This window comes from Tetrao urogallus (genome assembly GCF_951394365.1).
Source record: "Tetrao urogallus genome assembly, chromosome: 7".
Lineage (NCBI taxonomy): Eukaryota > Metazoa > Chordata > Aves > Galliformes > Phasianidae > Tetrao > Tetrao urogallus.
Window position 1 is genome coordinate 42,554,206 of NC_136820.1, and position 21,576 is coordinate 42,575,781.

At 38.1% G+C, this 21,576-nt stretch overlaps 1 protein-coding gene across 1 annotated transcript in view; it reads left to right on the forward strand.

Moving 5' to 3' along the window:
• PTPRN2 (protein tyrosine phosphatase receptor type N2) overlaps nt 1–21,576 on the forward strand; it is a gene marked incomplete at both ends in the record, with an annotated part of 620,206 nt that overhangs the window by 389,286 nt on the left and 209,344 nt on the right. The window contains one exon of the mRNA XM_079538424.1: nt 1,729–1,793. Within this exon, the coding sequence (XP_079394550.1) occupies nt 1,729–1,793 (65 nt within the window). The remainder of the gene's footprint in view (nt 1–1,728; nt 1,794–21,576) is intronic.

A 21,576-nucleotide genomic window follows, 5' to 3' on the forward strand; every position in this document is an offset into this window, starting at 1 on the left:
CAAGCTTGTTTGCAAAGGTTTACTTTTTGGAAATTCATATTGTACAACTTATATAATGTAGTCTCAAATCATGTGATCCAGCCAAACCATCCTTGTGCAGTTGCAATGACTGAGTGTAATAAAAACATACATTGTTAGTGTGTGAAGCATGGTCTAAGTAGTATGTATGTGAGTATTGTGTGTGTTTTTTTTAGGCTGTGATCCAGCAAACCACATGTTTGTGCTAGGGATTCTGTGTTCTCATCAGCAAAACAGCTGGATCTAAAAGATGGACTGAGCTTTCCTCTCTATTTGCATCATGCACAATATTAATATCTTGCTGGAGGTAGAAAAATTTCTCTGTATCAGATTTGCTTACATTTTTACTTTTTGAGTTTTTGCACATACAAATACTTAGAAAAATAATTCCGCGTTTTGGATATAGAGGTGAAAATGAGCCCTAATGATACAACTCACCTCTGAAATAAACGTGAGTCGTTTATGTTCTACTTTGGACAAACTAAAGAAAGCATCATCTCACAATAATATTGCTCCTAAGAAATGTCTGCTATGATGTGAATTGTTCTGAATGTTTCAAACAGCTGCAATTAAATTGTATTTTTCCAAAAAGTAGGAAAAATATATGAATTCTTTTCAGTATTTTTATGTAAATTTACTGTTTATAATATGTTCTGGCACACTTCTTGTGCTTTCTGGTAGCAATATTTCCTTCAGCTTTCTTAAATTGAGACGCTGAGTCTATCCCAATAGTCCTTGTAATCAGAGGCAAGAGAGAGGTGCCTCCTGATCTGTGTAAGCTGTGTGGGATGACTCAGTGTTAAATGTTCATATCTTCCCATTGACTGCAGAGAGAACCTAGATGACTCACTTGGATTAGATAGTCAAAGACTAGACAACCAAGTGAGAAGAGTTTAATAAGGCTGTAAGGTTTCATTTCTATTAATAAATAAAACAGGATGGGTGTGTTTTTTGGCCATGAATCCAACTGATACTGTATGCATCTGAATGGTTAACACCTTCCTGCCCAAAACAAGGTGACCTTACCCTATACCCTCAGCTCTCATGATCTCATCCTTGATTAGTTTGGGCAATGCTAGTGCTCAAGTCCATGCAAAGGACATTTCTAGGTTATAAGTATAACCTAGTCTCAGTTATTACTACTCATATTTTGTTGGGGTTTTTTTACTGTTTTATTTCTGATTATTTTTGAGTGCTTTTAATGATCCAGAACCTGATAAATAGGAAAAAATCTCAATTTTAGAAAGGAAAATATTGTGCACTGCATCCTGATGTTTTGACATAAACTATTTATCTTCCCTGCTAGGTAAAACTGTAATTTATTCTGAAATATCATACATGGTGACAGTGCTGCCGCAGTGGCAAGATGCCACACTGCTCCTTGCTTCAAGAACGACAGTGGGAAGATTCTACCAAAGAGAACTTCCTAGACACACTGTGGATGTATTAAATGTGTCATGTTCTGTATACATGAGAGCAAGAATTAGTTTGATTTTCTTTTTCACAGAAAAGTGAACAATTAATGGTGCATTTATGCATTCAAAACACTGAACAGCAGAGTGACTGGCAGGGAAAAATATTCCATAGATGGCAAAAGTCATGAATTTATTGATGGAGGATAGGAAGGGAGGCTGGTTACACTACATGTGCTGCAAAATTATGCACATTTCAGCTTTCCCATAACTCTTTCAATCTTGATTTTCCTTATAGCCATGAACAAAGAGAAGCTTGAAAAAACAACTGGGCTGAGAATTCTGCAGACTGGTGTGGGGGAGGTAAGTGGTTTGGAGGCATTTTACACTCTCAAAAACATTTTAATTGTTATTTTTTTGTTAGTTTGTTTTGGGAGGGGAGTTCTTTTGTTGTTGTTGTTGTTCGGTTTTAATGAAATCCTGGAGCTCATGAGCGTTCGTGAGCTACCAGTCTGGTAGTGCTAAGGGCCTTTTTATGATACAGTTACATCTGTCAAAATACAATCTGCTGCACAAATAGCACTGTATCCCACAGAGAAAAAATACCATCCTTACGAATAAAGTGCAGCTGGCTTTAAGAAATGCAGTTTTTTGCTTTGTTGTATCACAGAAAGAAAATCCCCAAAGATGAGTGCAGCAACTGAAGTCATCATGCGCAGCGACTGAAGTCGTTGCATTATTCCCCTTAGTTTTGATGGAGTACTATCTTATCTAGATCAATGAAAGTTTAAATCTGGGGTAAAGAGTCTTTAGATGTTAGAGAGAATCTGTCAGTGAATGGCTTGCATATTTTGGATGTAACTCGAAGTATAAATAAAACATGTGTTTGTTATTATGGTGATATCACTAAGCAAAAGCTCCACTAAGCAGTTCATCATTTATTAATAAAGAGGATGGTATCTGCTAAGGACAGTGTATGAACTACAGTTGATTGCTAATTCTCGTGCTAATTTTGTGTACACAGCTATCTTTTTTTCCCTTTTCATTTAAGCAATTTTGCTAGTGGTGAATACTTGCACAGCTAGACAAATAACTTTTTCTAGTGATTACATTATTCTTAGTATTAAGGACAGTAAATAACTTGTAATACACTGAAGAAATTTTAATTTTTTTTTTTTTTAAATACTGATTTTCGTTTTTATAACATTTCTGGGTTTTATCAGCTCATGCCTAAAAACTTACCTTGCCATGATTTTTGATGTTCTTTGCATAACTTTATTCACATTATTACAAGTCCTGGTCCTGAAGAGGTATCAGCAGTGGTGCTCGGTGAGATTCTCGGGGTCAAAGCTGCAGGAATTTGATATTTGATAAAAACATAGGTAACAACATCAGAAAATGAAAGCCAGCATCTCTCCTTCACTGACTCGGATTTAATTAGTTGAGATTTTCAGGGATGTGTAAACTCAAAAGCTGCGAGGGGTACCCTGCAGGAGGAATGTGCACCTCAGGCTGCGTCCTGACTTCAGGCCAGAGGAAGGCTTGTGTTTGTGCTATCCCCAGGACTTCTTTTCTTGAAAATAACAGGAGAAGCAGGACTGGCATACGCTGTGGCAGCCACATGCAGTACAAGTTTTTACTCAGAATTCAACAGTAATCTGCATGCCGATGGAATATCTCCATGTATTTTACCCAGTTGCAATAAGTGAATGAATTCCAGCTGGCTTCAAGGTCAGCTGGAAAAGCAAAATCACCAGTTTCCATTCAGCCTACTTCTCTTCAAGCGCTTACTGTTAAATAAATTGTTATCTTACATGTGGACAAAGAAAGTACTTCTGGATGTTTGAAATACAAGACATTGTCCCCTGCCAAATACACCCTTGGTCCATGTTGTAATAATAAGGTTGCTGTAACTACAGTAGTCTAAGTATGTAGTGGAGCCATAGCCTCAAGGAGTTCCTATATGTTTTTAAGGCCAGCTAATAGAACTAGGACAAATGGACAAATTCTTCTGCTTGAGATCTCATCTGATTCTTGAGCATGGGTTAATAAAAGTCATCACTCTTGACTGTAGACCTCATCTCTTGTATATTTGGGCTATCATAATGAAAAATGAATGGTGATACTATGTGGCTTAACAAAGACTTTCACAGAAGCTTGTGTTGTACACTCTGCCAAATACGTATTTTGATAGGGCCAAAAAAGTGAAAATGAATTAACCAAAGGGAAGAAGATATTTGAGGCCTAATATATTCCAGGTTACATTTGAGATATGGTGATAAGCAGTGAAAGATCCCAGTGGATTGGAACATTCAGGTGCTGGATGAACATTTATTTAGCTGCTTACTTATTTCTTTTGTTATGAATTCTCCCAGCTCTGTATATTCCTGTTTGTTAGACTTTTCAGCCATGATTGTGTACATAATTAGTACAATTCTGCAGTCTCACCTACATGAAAAATAATGGGATGCAATAACCAAGTTGTTTCCTTGTTGACAGAGTATGAAATTTAGCTTGTTTTCGGTTAAACCTAACTTTGTTAATCTGCTTCTGCTGTTCGTTCTTGATTCACCCTATTATTTAACAGCACCAAAATAACAAAATAATATTTTAACATAATGGAAGAATCTTCTGTTGAGTAAGAAGTTCTTTAGCTTCACACTGTAGGAATTGTTTATATGTAGCATTGTTTATATGCAATGCTAACTGTTAATCAAAATCATGATGCTCAAAAGTACTTAGAATAAACTTTGGTTTCAGAATGAGAAATGGCCTTTTTGTATGCACAGTAGATCAGATTCATGACAAAATTAATGGATATAAAATCTTCACTTGCGGGACTGTAAAATAAAAGGAATTGATTTTGTATAGCGTTTCATATCTGAAGTAACTCAAGAGAAAAATAGTTGTGATCCTGGTGGCAAATGGAACAGCTGTGTAAACAAATGCAGGAACAGTTCTAAAGCTCGGCTAAAGTTCATGTGTTCCTCTGGATTCCTCTAAGTGGAGTCTGTTTTAGGCCTTGGTCTATGATTAACAGGATTTGTGCCACAGTGAGAAATGTGCAGACACTGGGCATTGGGTTTGGTGGAAGGAAACTTCACTTCTGTGCAGAAATGCCTCTCAGAGCTCCTCCATCTCTCCCCCCTCCTCCCCTCTCTTTAAAGAAAAGCGTTTCATAAGCAACAACACTACAGTCACAGTCCCTGGAGGTGTTCAAGAACTGTGCAGATGTGGCACCGAGGGACATGGTTAGTGGGCATGGTGGGGATGGGCTGATGGCTGGACTAGATGATCTTAGTGGTCTTTTCCGGCCTTAAATATTCTGTGATTCTGTGATCGTCATACACAAGATTTACATAGCTTCAGTGAGTCTTTTTAATGCAGCTGAAGTTAGCTGCATCGTGTCAATTTAGAGTAGGTTCTGGCTCTTCTTCAGCAGAATTAAAAATGAATCCCTTATCTGTAGGAAAAGCTGTTCACATGTCAAAATGTTGGCTTAAAAACTCTGTGCATTCTATTATAAGGTTTGAGTGATATATATATTTCTATATATTTCTTCCTCCTTGGAGATCTTCAAAAGCCATCTGGATGTGGTCCTGGGCAACCTGTTCTACATCGCCTTGCTTGAGCAGAGAATAAACCCAGAGGTCCCTTTCAACCTCATCTACTGTGTGATTCTATGATATAGAGCAGAGCATTGGTTGGAAATTAGTGTAGGTAAGCAGAGCTTTTAGGTCATTGTGGAACAACAGACCCTTACTGCTGTTTGTGCAGTAAGTCTGCTTCAGCATCTGACACTGGCTGGTAGAATATTTAGTGTTCTAGGGAACCGAAGAGTTAGACTGAAATTCGATATACTGTGTATCACTCTTAAAGAGCTAATTATTTTGTCACCCAACTCATTTGTATGATGGCTGTTACACCAGAAAATCAGGAATAACTGCTGTAGAGAAAAACAGCCCTGATGAAGAAGTACTGCAGAAGTATGCATGTTAGCTAGTACTAACTCTGACATTGTATTTGCTGAGACATTTATTGTCTATTTGGAGTTTACCAACACCTGTAGCAACTCTGAAACTTCTACATGGTAGCCTTGCAACATTTGAGTCATTGTCATGTGTGATGTCTATGCTTCATGAATTCATTATGAGCTTCTCACGCTTTCCTGCTTATTCAGGTAAGATGAAGCTGATTTTAAAGTATTTTCTTTAGATCTTTCCCACACAGAGTAAATCTCTGCAACCCTAAGTTCACCTTCAGGTGTTCAAGAACCTCCTATAGTTAGTGCATGTAAGACTGTGAATATAAATGTAGAATGCATGTGTATGCAGCACCATAAGAGGCATGGTACTGGTAAAAAGAAATTAACCACAGCACCTGTAACGCCATTCTCCTATCTCCCAAATTAGAATCATTGAATCATAGAATCATTTAAGTTGAAAATGGTTGAAAATACCCACAAGATCTCAGGGAGATCATTCGGTCCTTGGTCACGTGGTTGAAGAACTTCTTTACCAGAGCACAGCTCTGCTCGATTCCTACTGAGCTCAGGATTCATCAAGGTTGGGATTCCCAGTCCTTTGCTGATGTCACTTCAGTGGGTAAGCTGGAATTACTTCTAAATCCTTCAGGAACTTAATTACTTCACTTTCTTTAGGCACTTTAATTATCACAAAAGATAAGTATTTTTCAGTTTGATGCCACTCTGAGTTTGACTGTGACCAAACTTTCTGTTCAAGGCCAGTTCCAGTTCAAGAAAATTTCAAGTAATGGTTCAAGTACATGGGCTAATAACTACTTACGACCTCTTTTGGCTTTTTCAAGACAATTTCAAAATAACAAGTCAGGGTTTCCATGGCTCAAGAAAGTGTAATAATTGAAATCAGTTTACTGGGCTAGGAGTCTGTCATTTGAATAATGAATTATTTGCATTAAGGCCTAAAATAAACTAAGGAGATGGCACTGTCTCTGTCTTGAACCAGTAGAACAGGACCCATGATGTAATGCATTATTTTAAATGAACACAAAATACACTCATCATTGGAAATAAAAATGTCTTTGTAGAATACAAGTCATATTTCTCGTATTATGACTGACGTAGGAATTAGAATATTTTTCTAAACCAAGTGGAAGTAGCCCAAAATATATGTAGAAATGAACACTATCTCTATAGATGTTCTAAAATAGAGATGTTTTGATGTTTCAGGACATTTTCACTTATAGATATTTTGATAGATCTAAAATTACGTTGATCTTACATAAGATTCGTCTTACACTGAATAAAAGCACTCTGCACATGAAAACTTTGCTTTATGGAATGTAACCTTAAGGCTATATAGACAAAAGGAAAAAATTATAATTAAATGAAAAACTGTAAGTCGTACTATCTTAGAAATATTCTTGGTGAATACACAGGAAGAGTTATTTTATTCTTCACCCCTCCCCAATTATAGATTCTCTGTCACCCTTAAAAAGTCATAGATTATGTATTGAATAGAATGTTAATAATATGCAGCTTTTATGGAGTGTTACTGACAGTGAATAATATTACTATTGTAGTTTAGTGAATATACATGTATAGTAAAGTGATACTAATCAGAAGTTCTATATAGTTCTATAAAGCAGCATTTAAAAATAATGCTTCAGGGGCTTTAAGGAATAAAGCTAAACAGAACATTGAATTTCTCCAAAGAGAATGATGGAGATCTATGATTCATTTATATAAGATCTTGTATGTTTTTGCAAAATGCATTTTAACTAATATTTAGAGATAATGTTAATGCTATTTATTAACTATTCATTATGGTACATAGCCCACTAGAGGGCTGCTTTTCAAACAAATTGCATTCAGAGTATTAATAAGCAGCAAAATAAAAACAAAACAAAACAAAAAAAGCATCACATATAAATATGCATCAGATGTATACATATATAGTCATTATTTTGTTATATACCTTCTGTTACTTCATAATGTATGCAGAACACTCACAAACAGTATAAATCATGGCTCTAACTCTCCAAACATTTATCATGTGCTTAGCTTTACGTATATAGTCAGACTTCCCTTCTAATCTACTAGTAAGTTGAAATGCCTGTATGCCACTGAGGCTGTCTGCTGTCATGTATCGCACCGACTCTGGCTGTGGAGGGGCAAAATTCCAATGTTTATCCCTTGTATTTGGTTTGAATATTGCATAGCAAAGGTATTTTGACATGTGAGTGACAGGTCACAGCGTCAGTTTGGAAATCAGGTGTCAGTAGTAATTTCTTTCCTTGTGCTCTGATTGTGACAACGCCCTCCACCTTCTTTGCAAATTTGCAAAGAACACGACAAGAAAATGAGGAGATTATAATGTTAAGAAAAATATAACAAACCCGATTTTCAGAGACAACTCTCAGTGCATATTGATTTATGTTTTCCTCCTGAAGTACTGTAAAAAGCACAAGTATTCAAGTGTCATGTTGGTTCATGAATTCCTTTACAGTAGCACTATGTGATTTAAAGGAGCAGGAGTGCCAAGTGATGTGACAGTTGCTATGGCAACTGCAGCAATTCAGTTTTTATTCAGTATCATGTAAAATGAAACAAGATCCTGTTTGCCTTGTGGCTTCAGGAACTTATGCATCCTACCAATGTCATTTCTTTTTGTTTCTTTTAACAGTTTCCTTTTAAAAATAGGTGTTTGTTTTAAGGGTTTGTCTAGTTTTTAGGCCGTCACACCACTGTTTTTAAAGGAGAGTGTTCCTTAAAAACCATTACAGAAAAGAGATTTAGATGCTAGCACTGAATACATGAGCAAACTGCAGAGTAACTCTGTTTAAAAATCAATGTTAGTATCTAACCTATGATTTGATGTCCTGCATTTGATGATTTGCATTCATAAAGAATAGATGTAAGATCTTTACATAGAAAGCCGTGCTTGTTTGTAGTAGATATCTTACCAATTCATGAAATCCAGCATCCTCCCCCTACCAGCAGCTGGTTCTTTGTGACTCAAAGGGAAAAAAAAAAATCAGTGTTGTGATGGGATGGCTGGCAGAGCTGCACGTGAAGGTGAAATTCTGCTTGGCTGTCTGAGGTTTGGGTGATAGAGCTGATCAGGTATTTTGGGAAGAGAGATTCTGCCACCTCTCGAGCCTGGCGCTAGATCAGGACAGGAACATGTGGACTTTGAGCAATCTCAAACAGAGATTTTGTAATTGGTAAATGGAAGAGGTGGTGGATCCCATTCCCTAACCATCTCTCCAGCAGTTCTAGAGAGTGGGCAGTCCTAGAGGGCAGGCAGTCCTAGAAGGCAGCAAAAGTCCCCCTCCAAGTCCAAAGTCTAAGCAAGCTTCAAGGATTAAATCATGTTTTCATCAGAATTAAAGTTCAAATTGCAGTTATTGGCACAGAGTTTTTTTCTAGACTCTAGAATCACGGTGCCATTTATGGTGTTTTCTCTTAGTATCAGGCTGTAAAACTTAAGAAGCAATATCCTTTCTATGAAGACTGAAGCTCGGTAGCACCTTCCCATTCATTCTTCTCATTCCTCTTTCACCTTGAGTCTGTCACTACGTTTCTGCCCTTAGAGGCAGTGTTGCTGTAGTGTTGCTGTGCACGCATCACTTCAGCATCCTTCAAAATGCAAAGGTTTACGTAATGCACATATGATATAAACTGTAATCAGAATATTTTTTAAGAGGTGTAAGTATGAATGTAAGTATAAGGCATACTATTATATTACTTCTGTAAAAACGAGATTCTGTTTCTGTTTTTCATTGTAATACCAAGGTGTTGTTTGTTTGGTTTTTTTTCAGATAAAATATCTTAAAGATTTAGTTAGGCAGATGTTTGTATTGCTTTGAACAAGCGTAAGTTTTGGCTTTTTTGCATTTTGGCAGATATCATTGGCAGATAGAATTGTTGTGGTTTTTTTTCTTAGTGTTGCAAATTCACTGAATTTGTAACCCAGAGCTTCTGTAGAAACATTAAGCAATGTAATGGCTCATGAGCTGCAGAACATCACAGGTCTTTTCGTTTTCTCTGTGTCACAATCTTTTCTTGGCGTTGCTAGATGTTAGGCACAGGCATTGAGGAGATAACTGACCCTTTATTGCTCTCTACTGCATTTGCAGCAAAATGCCCACATCAGTGAGAAATTGTGTGTGCCTATGTACTGCACACCAAGACCCGGACTGATAGGGTGTGAGCACGGCATTTTGGCATAGAAGAAAACAACTTCTGGGTCAGCATGACTGCTTTTAGCACGATGAATAGATCTGTGATAGAACCATTTTTTCAATGTGAGCTGCAGATATCAAGTGCTTGAGAATCAGAACTTGTGACAAGGAAAAGGGACGTGATTCTGTGCTGTGGAAAAATGACCTGGTCCATTAATGCCTGAGGGTCACTGCGGCTGGCAACAGAGTGAACTTCGCTCAGCAAAAGGATGTCATTCTGTGAACCATTTCTCCCTCCAGCTCTTTACCTTTTTGCAGGTAGAGCAATGGCTTCATTTTACGAACATCAGTGCTGTTTTTATGATCCTAATTTCACTTCATTGTTTATCTGTTAATTTACAGATCTTTACTCAGTGAATGCAAACAAATCCTGGTCCTCAAAGCTCCACTAATGCACAATGTTCAAATTTTAATTTGCAGTCTATTTTAGATTATGGTGATGAAAAACAATATTTAATCCCTTGTTAACACATGAATAAGCGGAAACTGTCATTTCCCACCAAACAATAACGGGATTATCTCAAGAACTGTCAGTTTATGTGAAAACATTATGTTGCCCAAATTTTCATAAAAATTAGCAATGGGTAATATTCAAGATCAGAGCAATGGAAAGAGGGAAATCTGCATTCATGGTAATAAATATTCATATTTGTCTGCTCAGGAGATGAAAATCTAATCAAGGGGCTATTGATGCGCTGGCTTTTTTTTTTCTTTTTTTTTTTTTAAACCAAGATGTTTCATCTAAATTGGGTTTGATATGGAAATTAGTCTCACTCCAAGTCCTCCAGGCCATGAGCATGCTGGGATAATACTGGAGGTGTCCGGCACGTCAGATGTTGCTGCTGGCGTCTGCTTTTACAGACAACAAACACAATAAAATAAAATAAAAAATTGACAACATCTCAAGGGTCAACCTCCCAGCGGCTTAGGGTGTTGGATTGGTTTTTCCCCCTAAAACATTTTAATTTTATCCCAGTTAAATCCCCACTACTGCAGGGTTAAAACTGTGGGCATTTTTTTGCTTTTGTTGACAATTACCATAAATCAGAAGATGCTCTGCATGGAGCTTAATGAAATATGTATGATCTAAAAATGGGAAGAAGATAAGTGTGGTGTGTTGCTGTAGGGTTTTGTGTGCATATCTATGTATCTGTGCGTTCATATGCACCACCTGAAGAGCTCACCCTTCTGTCTATTTTGAGTGTTCTGTGCTGAATGGGAGAGTCCAGCAATTAACAGCTGGAGAACAAAATAGGCTCCTTACAGTAAAAAAGGTTTCACATGAATAAGATGTTTTACAGTTTACCCCAAAAGTCGAAAGACAAAGTCAAGTGCTCTCTATGTCAGCTAATATATTCATTTAAAATACTTGTCGTTAAAATGTTCATTAAAACATATTTCTTGATACTATAGTTTTTGTCTACACTAGTACTAAAACATTCTCCTCCAGCATTGCCTTCAAACAGCAGTGTTTTTCTTGACATACTTCTTTCTGTTTTTACTATTATTCTACAAGTACAGATGGTGTTTTCCAGCGGTCTGAACAAGGAAACTCAGTAGTTGTACATAGTCTGTTGTCCTTCCTTGAATTTTCAGGGATTTTTATGACCTAGCTTTTAAAGGAAATATATCATTAAGGTCCCAATCTTCCAAATAACTACACCTATGTGAGCACATCCTTTAGTAGGAGGGTGTTTTATCTTCTTAGGTCTACTGAGCAGAGTTGTGGGTGCTGCTGGACACTGGCAGTATCTTCTAGCTAATGATCACTCACTGTGTACACACAGGTAAGGGATGACGCTGTCCTTTTAAAACTCCAAATGCTGTCAGTAAGTTTATTTAACTCCTGGAGACTTTGTGCTACATAAGATATGGGGTTTTTTTTAGATTTCGACCTGGACAGCAGTCATATCAATGGCATTCAGTTGTATTGCCTGAAGCAGGAGAAAGCAGAAAGGAAAGATAAGCAGGGACTGCTCTGAAAGAAAGGATATGCTTGCTGACCAGGGAAGGAGAACAGAAAATATAGATATTACCTGTTGGGGATGTTGCATCCTTTTATCTACACCAAATAGAAATAAGAAGATGTACTATTTTGGTATTCCAGTAATTGTGCAATAAATCATTGATAGGTAAGTATAAACAGCCTGTAGAGATTGGTTTGCATGTATTGGCAGACCTGATATCTTTTACTGTACAATCTGTGCTGGCATCTTTGTCCAAGATGTTTTTCAGAGACTTTATCTTCCTACTCAATTCCTTTGCCAAGCTTAAAGAAAAGAAAAAAAAAGAAATACATGTGGCATATATAGCTGATAGTTTTTTGGCAGCAAACAGGTATCTTGCACACAGGAGCTGGATACTATAAGGTAGTTCAGTATTTCATGAGAAATCCTGAAAGAAAGACACCCTGATTATTTCTTGCTACATGCATTAGCAAGACATGGGTTTGAGAGTATTTAAATTCCCTTCTGTAGCCCATTTGACTAGAGTGGTGCTCAAACCAGAGCTATCTTTTCTTCTCTTTGCCTTCTCTTTGCCTTCCCCAAGACATTAAATTGGCTCTGTTAAGCTACTGTTGTCTTCTAGTGCAGACAGTCTGCATTACTATGGGGCAGTACTACTTGATTCAAGTTCTTTATTTGCTTCACTTTCTTACAGGCATTGCTACTAATGTTAATGCAAAAAAATATATGCTTAATTATTGAGAGAACTGGGAATGCTTCATATGCAACAAGTAACTTTGGGTACAATAGATGAATATTCAGGGTAAAAGATCTAATCCATTATAGTGGCTTCTATTGCAGTTTGTCTCCAGTAGAGACGATGATTGTGTTGTATTGGTTAGAAAAATACTAAGCAACAATACATCTCAATGTAGCATCTGGAGAAAAGCAATGCAGTACTACTTGTGAGCAACATATACAGCACTGAGTATCACACCAGTAACCTCTACAACCTGTTGTAGCTACCTAAGGTACTTAGTAGTGAATACAGACCTCCACAATCAAAGGAGAGACATCAGGTGCTCCACAGCCCTCAGCTTGGGATACAGATCCCTTTTCTATGCTGCTTCATACTGACTGTTGAAGTAGCACAGATAGTTTAAAGATGGATGCTCTGATTTTCCCCACAAAAATACCATGCATACAAATTTCATTCTGTACCAAACTGATATTTCTCTGCACAATTCATTTAATTGAAGAAAAAAAAAATCTGAGTTGCTTTGGTTTAGAGGGCCATTATGGTAATGCTTTCTAGGCAGAATTAGGAACATACTGGGTGTGTTCTCACACACAGACTGACAGGAAAGCCCTGCCTTTGAGTGACCACACGTAATCGCTCAAAAAGTCTAGAAAAGAAAGGGAATAAACATTGTCACTTTTCTTGTTTTAGAAATAATTATCTGAGTTATAAAGATATGAAGTGAAAATTGCCCAAACTTAAAAACAAGTCTGTGAGAAATACCAAAGCCCAAACCAGTGCCTGAACCAGACTCTTACCTTCCCTGGCCATTAGTATGCAATTCCAGGAGCATTAGGAAGAAAGCTTATCTTCATACTTGACTTAACAAAATGTTTTAATAATCCTAGCTGTGAAATGCTAGGAGCTGATCTTTGATTTTACAATAAGAGACAAAGTGGCTGCAGTGCAGTATGGTATGTAAATTATATGCAAAGTGTATTGGTATGCAAATTTGAATGCTAAAAGGAAAATCATTCTTCTTTAAACCGGAGGGTTCTTTGACTATGGAAGCCAAAATCTTTGTTAAAAAACAAATTGGCAGGATTTCATTACATTTTTAAACATATTTGTCTCTTATTGCAAAATAATTTCAAATCTTTTCTAAACATTCTCAGTTTCTTTGCTGATATCAAGTGTCCCAGCTTGAGCAGTGCGGTTGGGCCAGATGACCTCCAGAGGTCTCTTCCAACATTAACCATGCTGTTATTCTGTGATTCTGAGAAGAAAACAAAAAATGACAGAAGTCTGTTGGATAACTGGATAACATCTAAAGAGGATACCAAACAACACAAAAAAAAAAAGAAAGAAAGAAAAAAAGAAAAAAAAAGGAAAAAAGAAATGTATTAATGTGTAAAGTTTTGAACTGTTAATGTATGTCTTTAATATATATTGGTATTTCTTTTCAGTAGTCAGGGGATATTCGAGTGTAGTTCATGAACTCATTGGTCAGTAACATCCACATTGATTAATGCCATATTGTACTTGCTGCTTAGAATCCAGTAGACAGCAAAATGTTCATTGGTATATTGCCATAGTGACCTTTGGAAACATCAGTGGGCTGATATAGAATATTTCAGGAACAGGTAATATTCTTAGAGCATGACAAGATACAACTAAATGTTTCTCTGGCTGTCCAATTACAGAATGGGGCTATTAAGCATATTTTGTTAGCTGAGACAAGAGAAAATAGAAGAGTAGTAGCTGTGGCTGCTGTCTTTTCTCTGTGTCTTTGGTTGTTTTTTTCGTTTTGTTTTGATTTTTTTTGTTTTGTTTTTTTTGAGCTTTGTTTTCTGCCAGACCAATAGCCTATGGCAATGGGCTGGGGAAGTGAAACTTTTGCTAAGATTAGGGAATGTGTGGAAAACAATGTGTGAAATTCTGATTTGACAAGGATGAACAGACTGGTGAGGGCATGGAGACATTTTGTGAAGTGAAGCTATTTGTGCCCAGTGTGTCTGGAAAAAACCCTATAACAATGGAAGTGGAAAAAGATCCCAGTCAGGAGACAATACACTGCTGTTCTCGTCAGTGAATGAAGGAGGTGTGGAGTCTATTCTGCCTTTTTCAATTACTGGCAGATTATATTAATTTATGGGAGTGGAGTGGTGTGTGTGTTGTGCTCTGGGGTGATTATCCTTGCGAGACTGTAAGTTCAACAGTTGTCATGCAATTTGGAGCTGCAGACTGGCAATTTTCGTAATTGAATCTCAGGAAATAAACAAAATATGGCAACTTGATACATTTCAAGCAATTAAATTTCTGCTTTATCCTGGGGTCTCCCAGATTTGCTCAGACAAATTTTCTCACTGATTGGTAATGTGAATAACCTCCAGAAAATGGGGGAAGGCAGCCACTTTTATGTATACAGTAGCACAGTGCTGTATTGTATTGGCACCTAGCCTTGAATTAAAATAAAACATAGTCTTAGGAATATGCCATCAGACCACACATCAGGAGAGCAGACTTAGAAAAAAATTGTATCAGCTACGGTTTTCTTGGCTCAGGGGATGTGATACATCAGTCATTTGCAATGTAGTAGTTTTGCTCTCCTGCTCAATTCATTCAGGCTGTAAGGTTTTCTGAGTAAGGTCTCTTCCATGTTGCTTGCCCAATGTCCATATCTTTATTATTAATTACTATTAATTACTACTATGTGTAGCTCCAGGGAACTGCCAAACTGGCTCCCCTCATGCTAAAGACTTGATGGATAAGTAATAAATACATAGAGTTTTGCTGGGTTGTTTTCCTGAGAAGGTGAATGATAAATTCAAGTTATTTCTTCAGTACAATTCTGTTCATTTGCAGAAACTGTTCTCCATATCTGCTTCACAGGGCATTGGAGGACATGCAGTCACAGGTACCCAGTTTCCAGTCTCTCAAGTTCACAAGAATAGCTCTGATTTTTTCCAGAGCATTGAAAACAGCATAAATATGAGCCAAGAGAGGCTCGCAGATTCCAACACTTCCCTTTTCCAGTAAGATGTGAGCCCATTGATTAGAAAAGTCTATTAGTGGCTACCCTTATCTCTCCAGCTTAGTTGTACAGACATTTAACTGAATCATCTATGATTGGAGTGTAGTCAACCTAGCTTTGTAATCAGCAAAGTCCAGCTATGATTGGAATTGCCTTCTGTTTCCCACTACTGATTACAGGAAAAGCCAAAGGCTTGAATTGCATACTTAAGTGGGATTTAGTTTAAAAGCTAAGATTTAGTAGGTTGAATCTCCAGTAGATCTGAGGTGTCAGAATGATTCTGTCATACAAATAACAAGTTGAAGTTGGGATATCAGAATTTGCCTGTGATGTGTAGTGTTGGTTGAAGATTTGAATTGTACAAATCGTGTTCATCTTTCTCCACATTGGTTTGATGAGTCCCGAGTATTTCCAAGTGTGATCATCAGCCATTTGAGGCTATCCTTGACAATGTAAGCATGGACACTGTTTTTGCAATGCAGTATGTGAGCACTCTGAGCTGGAGCAGTCAGATAATCAAAGCCCAGCAGATCTCCTAGTCTTTCTACATTTCTGAAAGGCCATAAGAGGCCATTACTACTCTGTTCCCAAGACTTGGTTGAGGTGATTCCTTCAAATGGTTGAAAGGGCCTCACTGTGGAATGTATTTCCCTGGGAAACAGAGGTAAGACTTTGAATGTGAGGGAAGATGAACACTGACTTAAGGCTGCACCATGTTATTCTGGACCAGGTTGGATCTTGATGCTCCAGGATCCTGTTACCCTTAACCTACCTTGAAGGGCAACCCTGTGAGACTCTCTGGCTCATGTAGTGAATATAGAATCATAGAATTCCATGTGGTGAATATTCATATAATCATAGAATCTTTAGGGTTGGAAAAGACCCTTAAGGACATCTAGTCCAACCGTCCACCTACCACCAACACTGCCCGCTAAACCACATCACTAAGTGCTACATCTACACGTTTCTGAACCTCCAGGGGTGATGACTCAACTACCTCCCTGGGCAGCCTGTTTCAGTGCTCAACCACTCTTTTAGAGAAGTTTTTCCTAACATCCAGCTTGAACCTTCCTGGCACAACTTGATAGTCTACATCAGATTCATAGCTGATTCCACTTCTAGTAACCTGAAGCCCTCTCTTTACAGGCAACAAATTGCCAAATAATAACTTACGAAACACAAAGACAATAAGGATATCTTTCTTTTTTAGCTGGTATTGAAGAATGGCTCGAGGGTAGCCATGCTGTGACAGGGCACTTTGCAAAAAAAGCAGAAGGCGTCTGGCTGTAACTAGAGGATGCTTCCTTCTTTTCTTTTCCTTTTTACTTTTTGTTAAAGATGTATGACATCCCAGTCAGCACAGCTTGCAGTATGCCTTTGTTTTACAAATTGGAAAAACAAAACAAGCTGTTTCTCAATATAGTTGTTGGACAGTTTGTTGCATCAAGCTGAGAGCAATGTATGGCATGGGAAGAGCCCTGGCTGATAGCAGCAAAGGAAATGTGTGACTAGGTTACAAGAAGAGTTGTGTCACTTGTAGTGTATGAGAACAACTATGTTTCTATTCAGGTAGTGTAGAAACCCCTGGTGTGTCCCCTAACCTCAAAGCTAACTCACAAGAAAAATATGATAATGTTGTCATCTCTTGTTTTGTTCTTTCTTTCATACATACAGTCGTCAGTCTGTGTCCGTTGGTAGATACTGCTGTCTCTATATAAACTCGCAGACATAGAGAAGCCCAGGACTGGGTTCTGCTCACACCAAACCCATAACCTCAAACGTTTGAATGGGAAGTTGTAGATCCTGTAGGCTGTCTGGATCGGCCAGAAGAGGGAGACAACTTACACACATTGTAAAAATCATAACTTTAGAGCAGAGAAATAGGTTTGAATATCTCTGAATTCGTTTTAGAGTTTTCTGGAGACAGCCTCATTTTCCAGGGCAAGGAATAACATTAGAATTCATTACAGGAGACCAAGCAAGTCTATTTGGTGAAATAGTTTGTGGAGACACTGGGGTAAAAAAAAAATCAAATATCATTTTCTGTGAGTTGTTTCCATGTAATTCTTCATAATGGAGTCATTTTTTCTTCCCTTTTGTCTTGGTTTGGTTTTCTATTGTTAAATTTATTCATTTATTTTATTTCAGAACAGGTGAGGCTATATTTCCTCAAAAACTGTTAACTGATTTGGCTTTTTATTTCACATTAACCTAGTAAAGCAAAATCAGGGAAAATGTTGCTCAAATAGAATTGAATACGAGTTTTTTTCAAACTCGTAACTGCAGTAGTGTGAAAGAGGGTAAAAAAAAAATATTAAAAATTGTGAAAAAACAATTCTACTCATTTATGCCAGTATATATCTATTCCTTATTAATTTTCAAACTATGTTCCAGTCCTTCCTGATGCTTCACATCTTAGGAAGTATATAAAAATAAATCAGCCAGAGATCTCACGATTCCAGTGTGCAGCATTATGACATATGGAGTAAGTGAATCCATTGAAAAAGCAACAAATGTACTTCAGTGACTGCATTTGTTTGGGTTTTATCAACAAGTGTGTAGATTTTGTCTATCTAAACATAATATAGTCGGCATTTTTCTCCTATAAAATCAAAACGGAGTCAAAACAGAGACTTCTGTGTGATCACTTTGACTGAGGGCTGGTTTTGTGCTGGCAGTGGAAAAGGGAATCACTTCTCTGTTGTAATTTCCAGGCCAGTGCATACATCTTGTTGGAAGTCACCTAGCAACTGTTTGCTGCCATTAGCTGAAGTATAGTGATTAGTTACTAGCCCATGACTTCCCAGGTTACAGTTTGTATAATTATATCCAAGCATCTCCCCGATGAGGACAGGCTGAGAGCTGGGGCTCCTCAGCCTGAAGAAGAGAAGGCTCTGAGGAAACCTTTTAGCAGCTTTCCAGTACCTGAAGGGGTCTTACAGGGAAGCTGGGGAGGGACTTTTCATAAGAGAATGTAGTGACAGGATGAGGGCAAAAGGTTTTCAACTGGAAGAGATTAGATTTAGACTAGATTTTAGGAAGAAATTTTTTTACTGTGAGGGTTGTGAGATACTGAACAGGTTGCCCACAGAGGTTGTGAATGCCCCCTCCCTGGAAGCATTCATGGCCAGGCTGGATGGGGCTGTGAGCAACCTGGGTGACAGGGAGGTGTCCCTGCCTATAGCAGGGGGCTTGGAACTAGATGATCATAAAGATACCTTCCAACCCAAACCATTCTATGATTCTGATATAGCATTTGATTTCTTCTGCAAACCCCTTCTCATGCAGAAGTGAATATCAAGTCAGATCATGACTATTGCTTATCTCTCCAGCAAGCAGGTAGCATTATTTCCTTTCCCCCACTCCCCTTTCCTGTCATATTTTATGTCTTCCAGGTGATTGCTATAAGTTAAATGCATTACCAGGAGAAAATAATGAAGTCTCACAAAGATATCAGTATAATTTTCTGCAGCTTTGTTAATATTTTAAATTTTAACTGGGAATTGCATAAATGACTGTCCATATCTCCCATGTCTTATGAGGTCCAGGTGAGAAGAGAGACCTCTCAGATTTAGCAGTGTCGAGACTCACCATTCTGTTTGCAAAGATCCTTTAGCTCTGACTACAATGTTTTTACCTACAACGTTTTTACCTAATACCTGACAAATACTCTCTCTTCTGCATGAAGGCTTTCTGAAATTTGGAGGAGTTCATTCCCTAGCCTGGCAGGAAAAGCAGACATTTGTACTGCCCGATGAACCAGATATCCATCAGATGTGCAGCACTTGGCACACCTGTGGGCCTCCCATCACTCACCAGAGGGTCCAGAGCATCTCTGGAAGCTCCCAATAAGCTCTGCTTCAGTTTTCCTGCATATCAAAAAAACCATGACTATAATGCCCTTCCTTGGCTGCGTGCAAGGATGTTCCTGAGAAGTATGGTCAAATCTTCTCACAGTGCTGTTGTGTTTCACAGCTTTTTGGCTCTCCAGAAAGAATCTAGAGAATCAACCACAGAATCATGCAAATGTTGGCTGAAGGGAGCTGGAGTCTCATCCCATCTCCTGCTCAAAGAGGGCAGCTGCCAACACCGTGTCAAGCAATTTTATTTTCTGAGTAGGCAACTCGAGGTTCAGTGTTAGGAAAAAAGTACTAATCTCTGAAGGTAGAAGAAATAGAGCGATCTTAACCTGTAAGAAAACATCATCTATCTTCACATGCTCCTAATCCTAACTTACTTGTGCATATTGGCCTTATGCCTTTTCTGAGGACTGATTTTCTATGCTCTTAATTTTTTGCTGACTGCTTCTGATCTTTAAGTGTTCCCAGGACAGCAATCCTGACCTTGGCATTGCTGTCATCTGGCACATGATAAATAATATTGAGTTCTCTTTCCTTTCTTCGCCTGCTCAAAGACTGTACTCAAAGCTATACATCAAAGGCCCTGCAATAAAAATATCTGCCACAGGTGTCTTTGGGGTGATGATCAACAATGATCACATAAAGCATCCTTTCCATCCCTAACTGGCTGAGGTGGTGGTGGTCCTGTATTCACACACAGGTGAGTAATACCCATCATTTTTATGATTCTCCTCCTACTTTGTGGACTGGCTGGTGAAAGACAGCTTTGACAAACAAACTCAAAGCTCCCTTCAGCTATTTTCCCTCTAACAATTGCCAGGGGCTTCAGATGAGTTGCAGTTGTATTTGGCCCCAGTGAAACTTTCAGAATTGACTGGAATCATTCTGGACACTGTTGCTACCAAAGCTCATTCCCCAGTGCCCACCAGCAGCTCTGGAAGAGCACAGCACTGTGTGCCTACAATAGATGTGATTTGAAATACAATTAAATCAGCAGAAGAATTGTTTTGAATTGGGTGCCACACAAATTCAATAGGATTATTAGTATCTGAGATAAAGCACAGATAGTAGGAAGTCTACTATATCTGTCTGTGTCTGTGTACAAGGAAAAGGTGAGGGAAATGAGAAGCTTTCTCTCATCACCTAGTCCCTTGGGTTCACTTTTCTGGCATAACTCCAAGACAAGAATACCGCTGGGCAAGTCTGCCAAAAGAAAAAGCAGTCTTGCTCACCACTATAGCACTCAGCAGAGCTGGCCCCATTGGAAGGCAGCAATGGCATTGAGGATGATGTAAATTGATAAAGTGATAAGTGTACAAAATAATTGTTTTTCCACAGTGAACTTAAAGATATATTAGAAGTTGATACACATTTTATGCTCCTACTGTAATTCGTAGACCATGCCCTACATCTGCCTCAGCATCACATAGGACCTGCTTCTGTTGGCACTTATACATTAGTTAACGAAGAATACATTTTTAGTTTAGTAAAATGTGAAGTTCTTTATGGGTGCCAGGGTTCAATTTTGGTAATTAGAACAGTAATTGTCACTGACTGCTATCTAGTCATTTTAAGATTTGTTCTCATTAGTAGGGTCAAATTTTGTTACTGTTGGGAAGACACTTTAAAAGACAGCTGCTGTGGTTTCTAAATAGAGATCACAGAGGATGGAGTAGATTGTTGTAGTGATTTGTGTGACTTCTGAGATATTTTACCATATAATATTAAATATAAACTGCAGGTACAGAACAGGTGGATATTGCCATGTAATCCATTTATGCTTCATTCTGTAAAATGTGGCTATCAGTGCACAGGTACAGGATGTTTTCTCTCACAGTTTTTCTATCGGATTGCAGCAGAATTTCTTCTGTCATTATTAAACAACCCCAGACCACAAAATGGTGCTACACCATGACAGGGGCTGACTTTGCTGCATGGCAACTCTAAATCATTCATTTCTTTCTTTGTGTTTTGAGGAGGAATGTAGCCAGAAATTGACTTAAGTACTATTTTAGCATGCTTAGGTCTCTTTTAGGAAACAGCCATGTTCATTTGTAAAGGGGTTGATCGGCCCAGTGAAAGGCACTGTTTCTACAGCCCTGCCTCATTAGCTTTCTAACTGACTGTATTGGATGTGAGCTCTGCCTGAAAGTACAGGGAAGTGCTTTGCTTTCTTGTTGGTCTCACCAACAGCAGTTTTCAAGCAGTGTGAATTCATGGGAAGTTATTTGCTAAATTAAGCCTATAAAAATGAGATCAAAATTGGAAAATTGGGACCAAAGACTCCTGTCCCTCATTCCTATGTTCAAATATCATTTTTTATTCCTTCATAATAAATGAT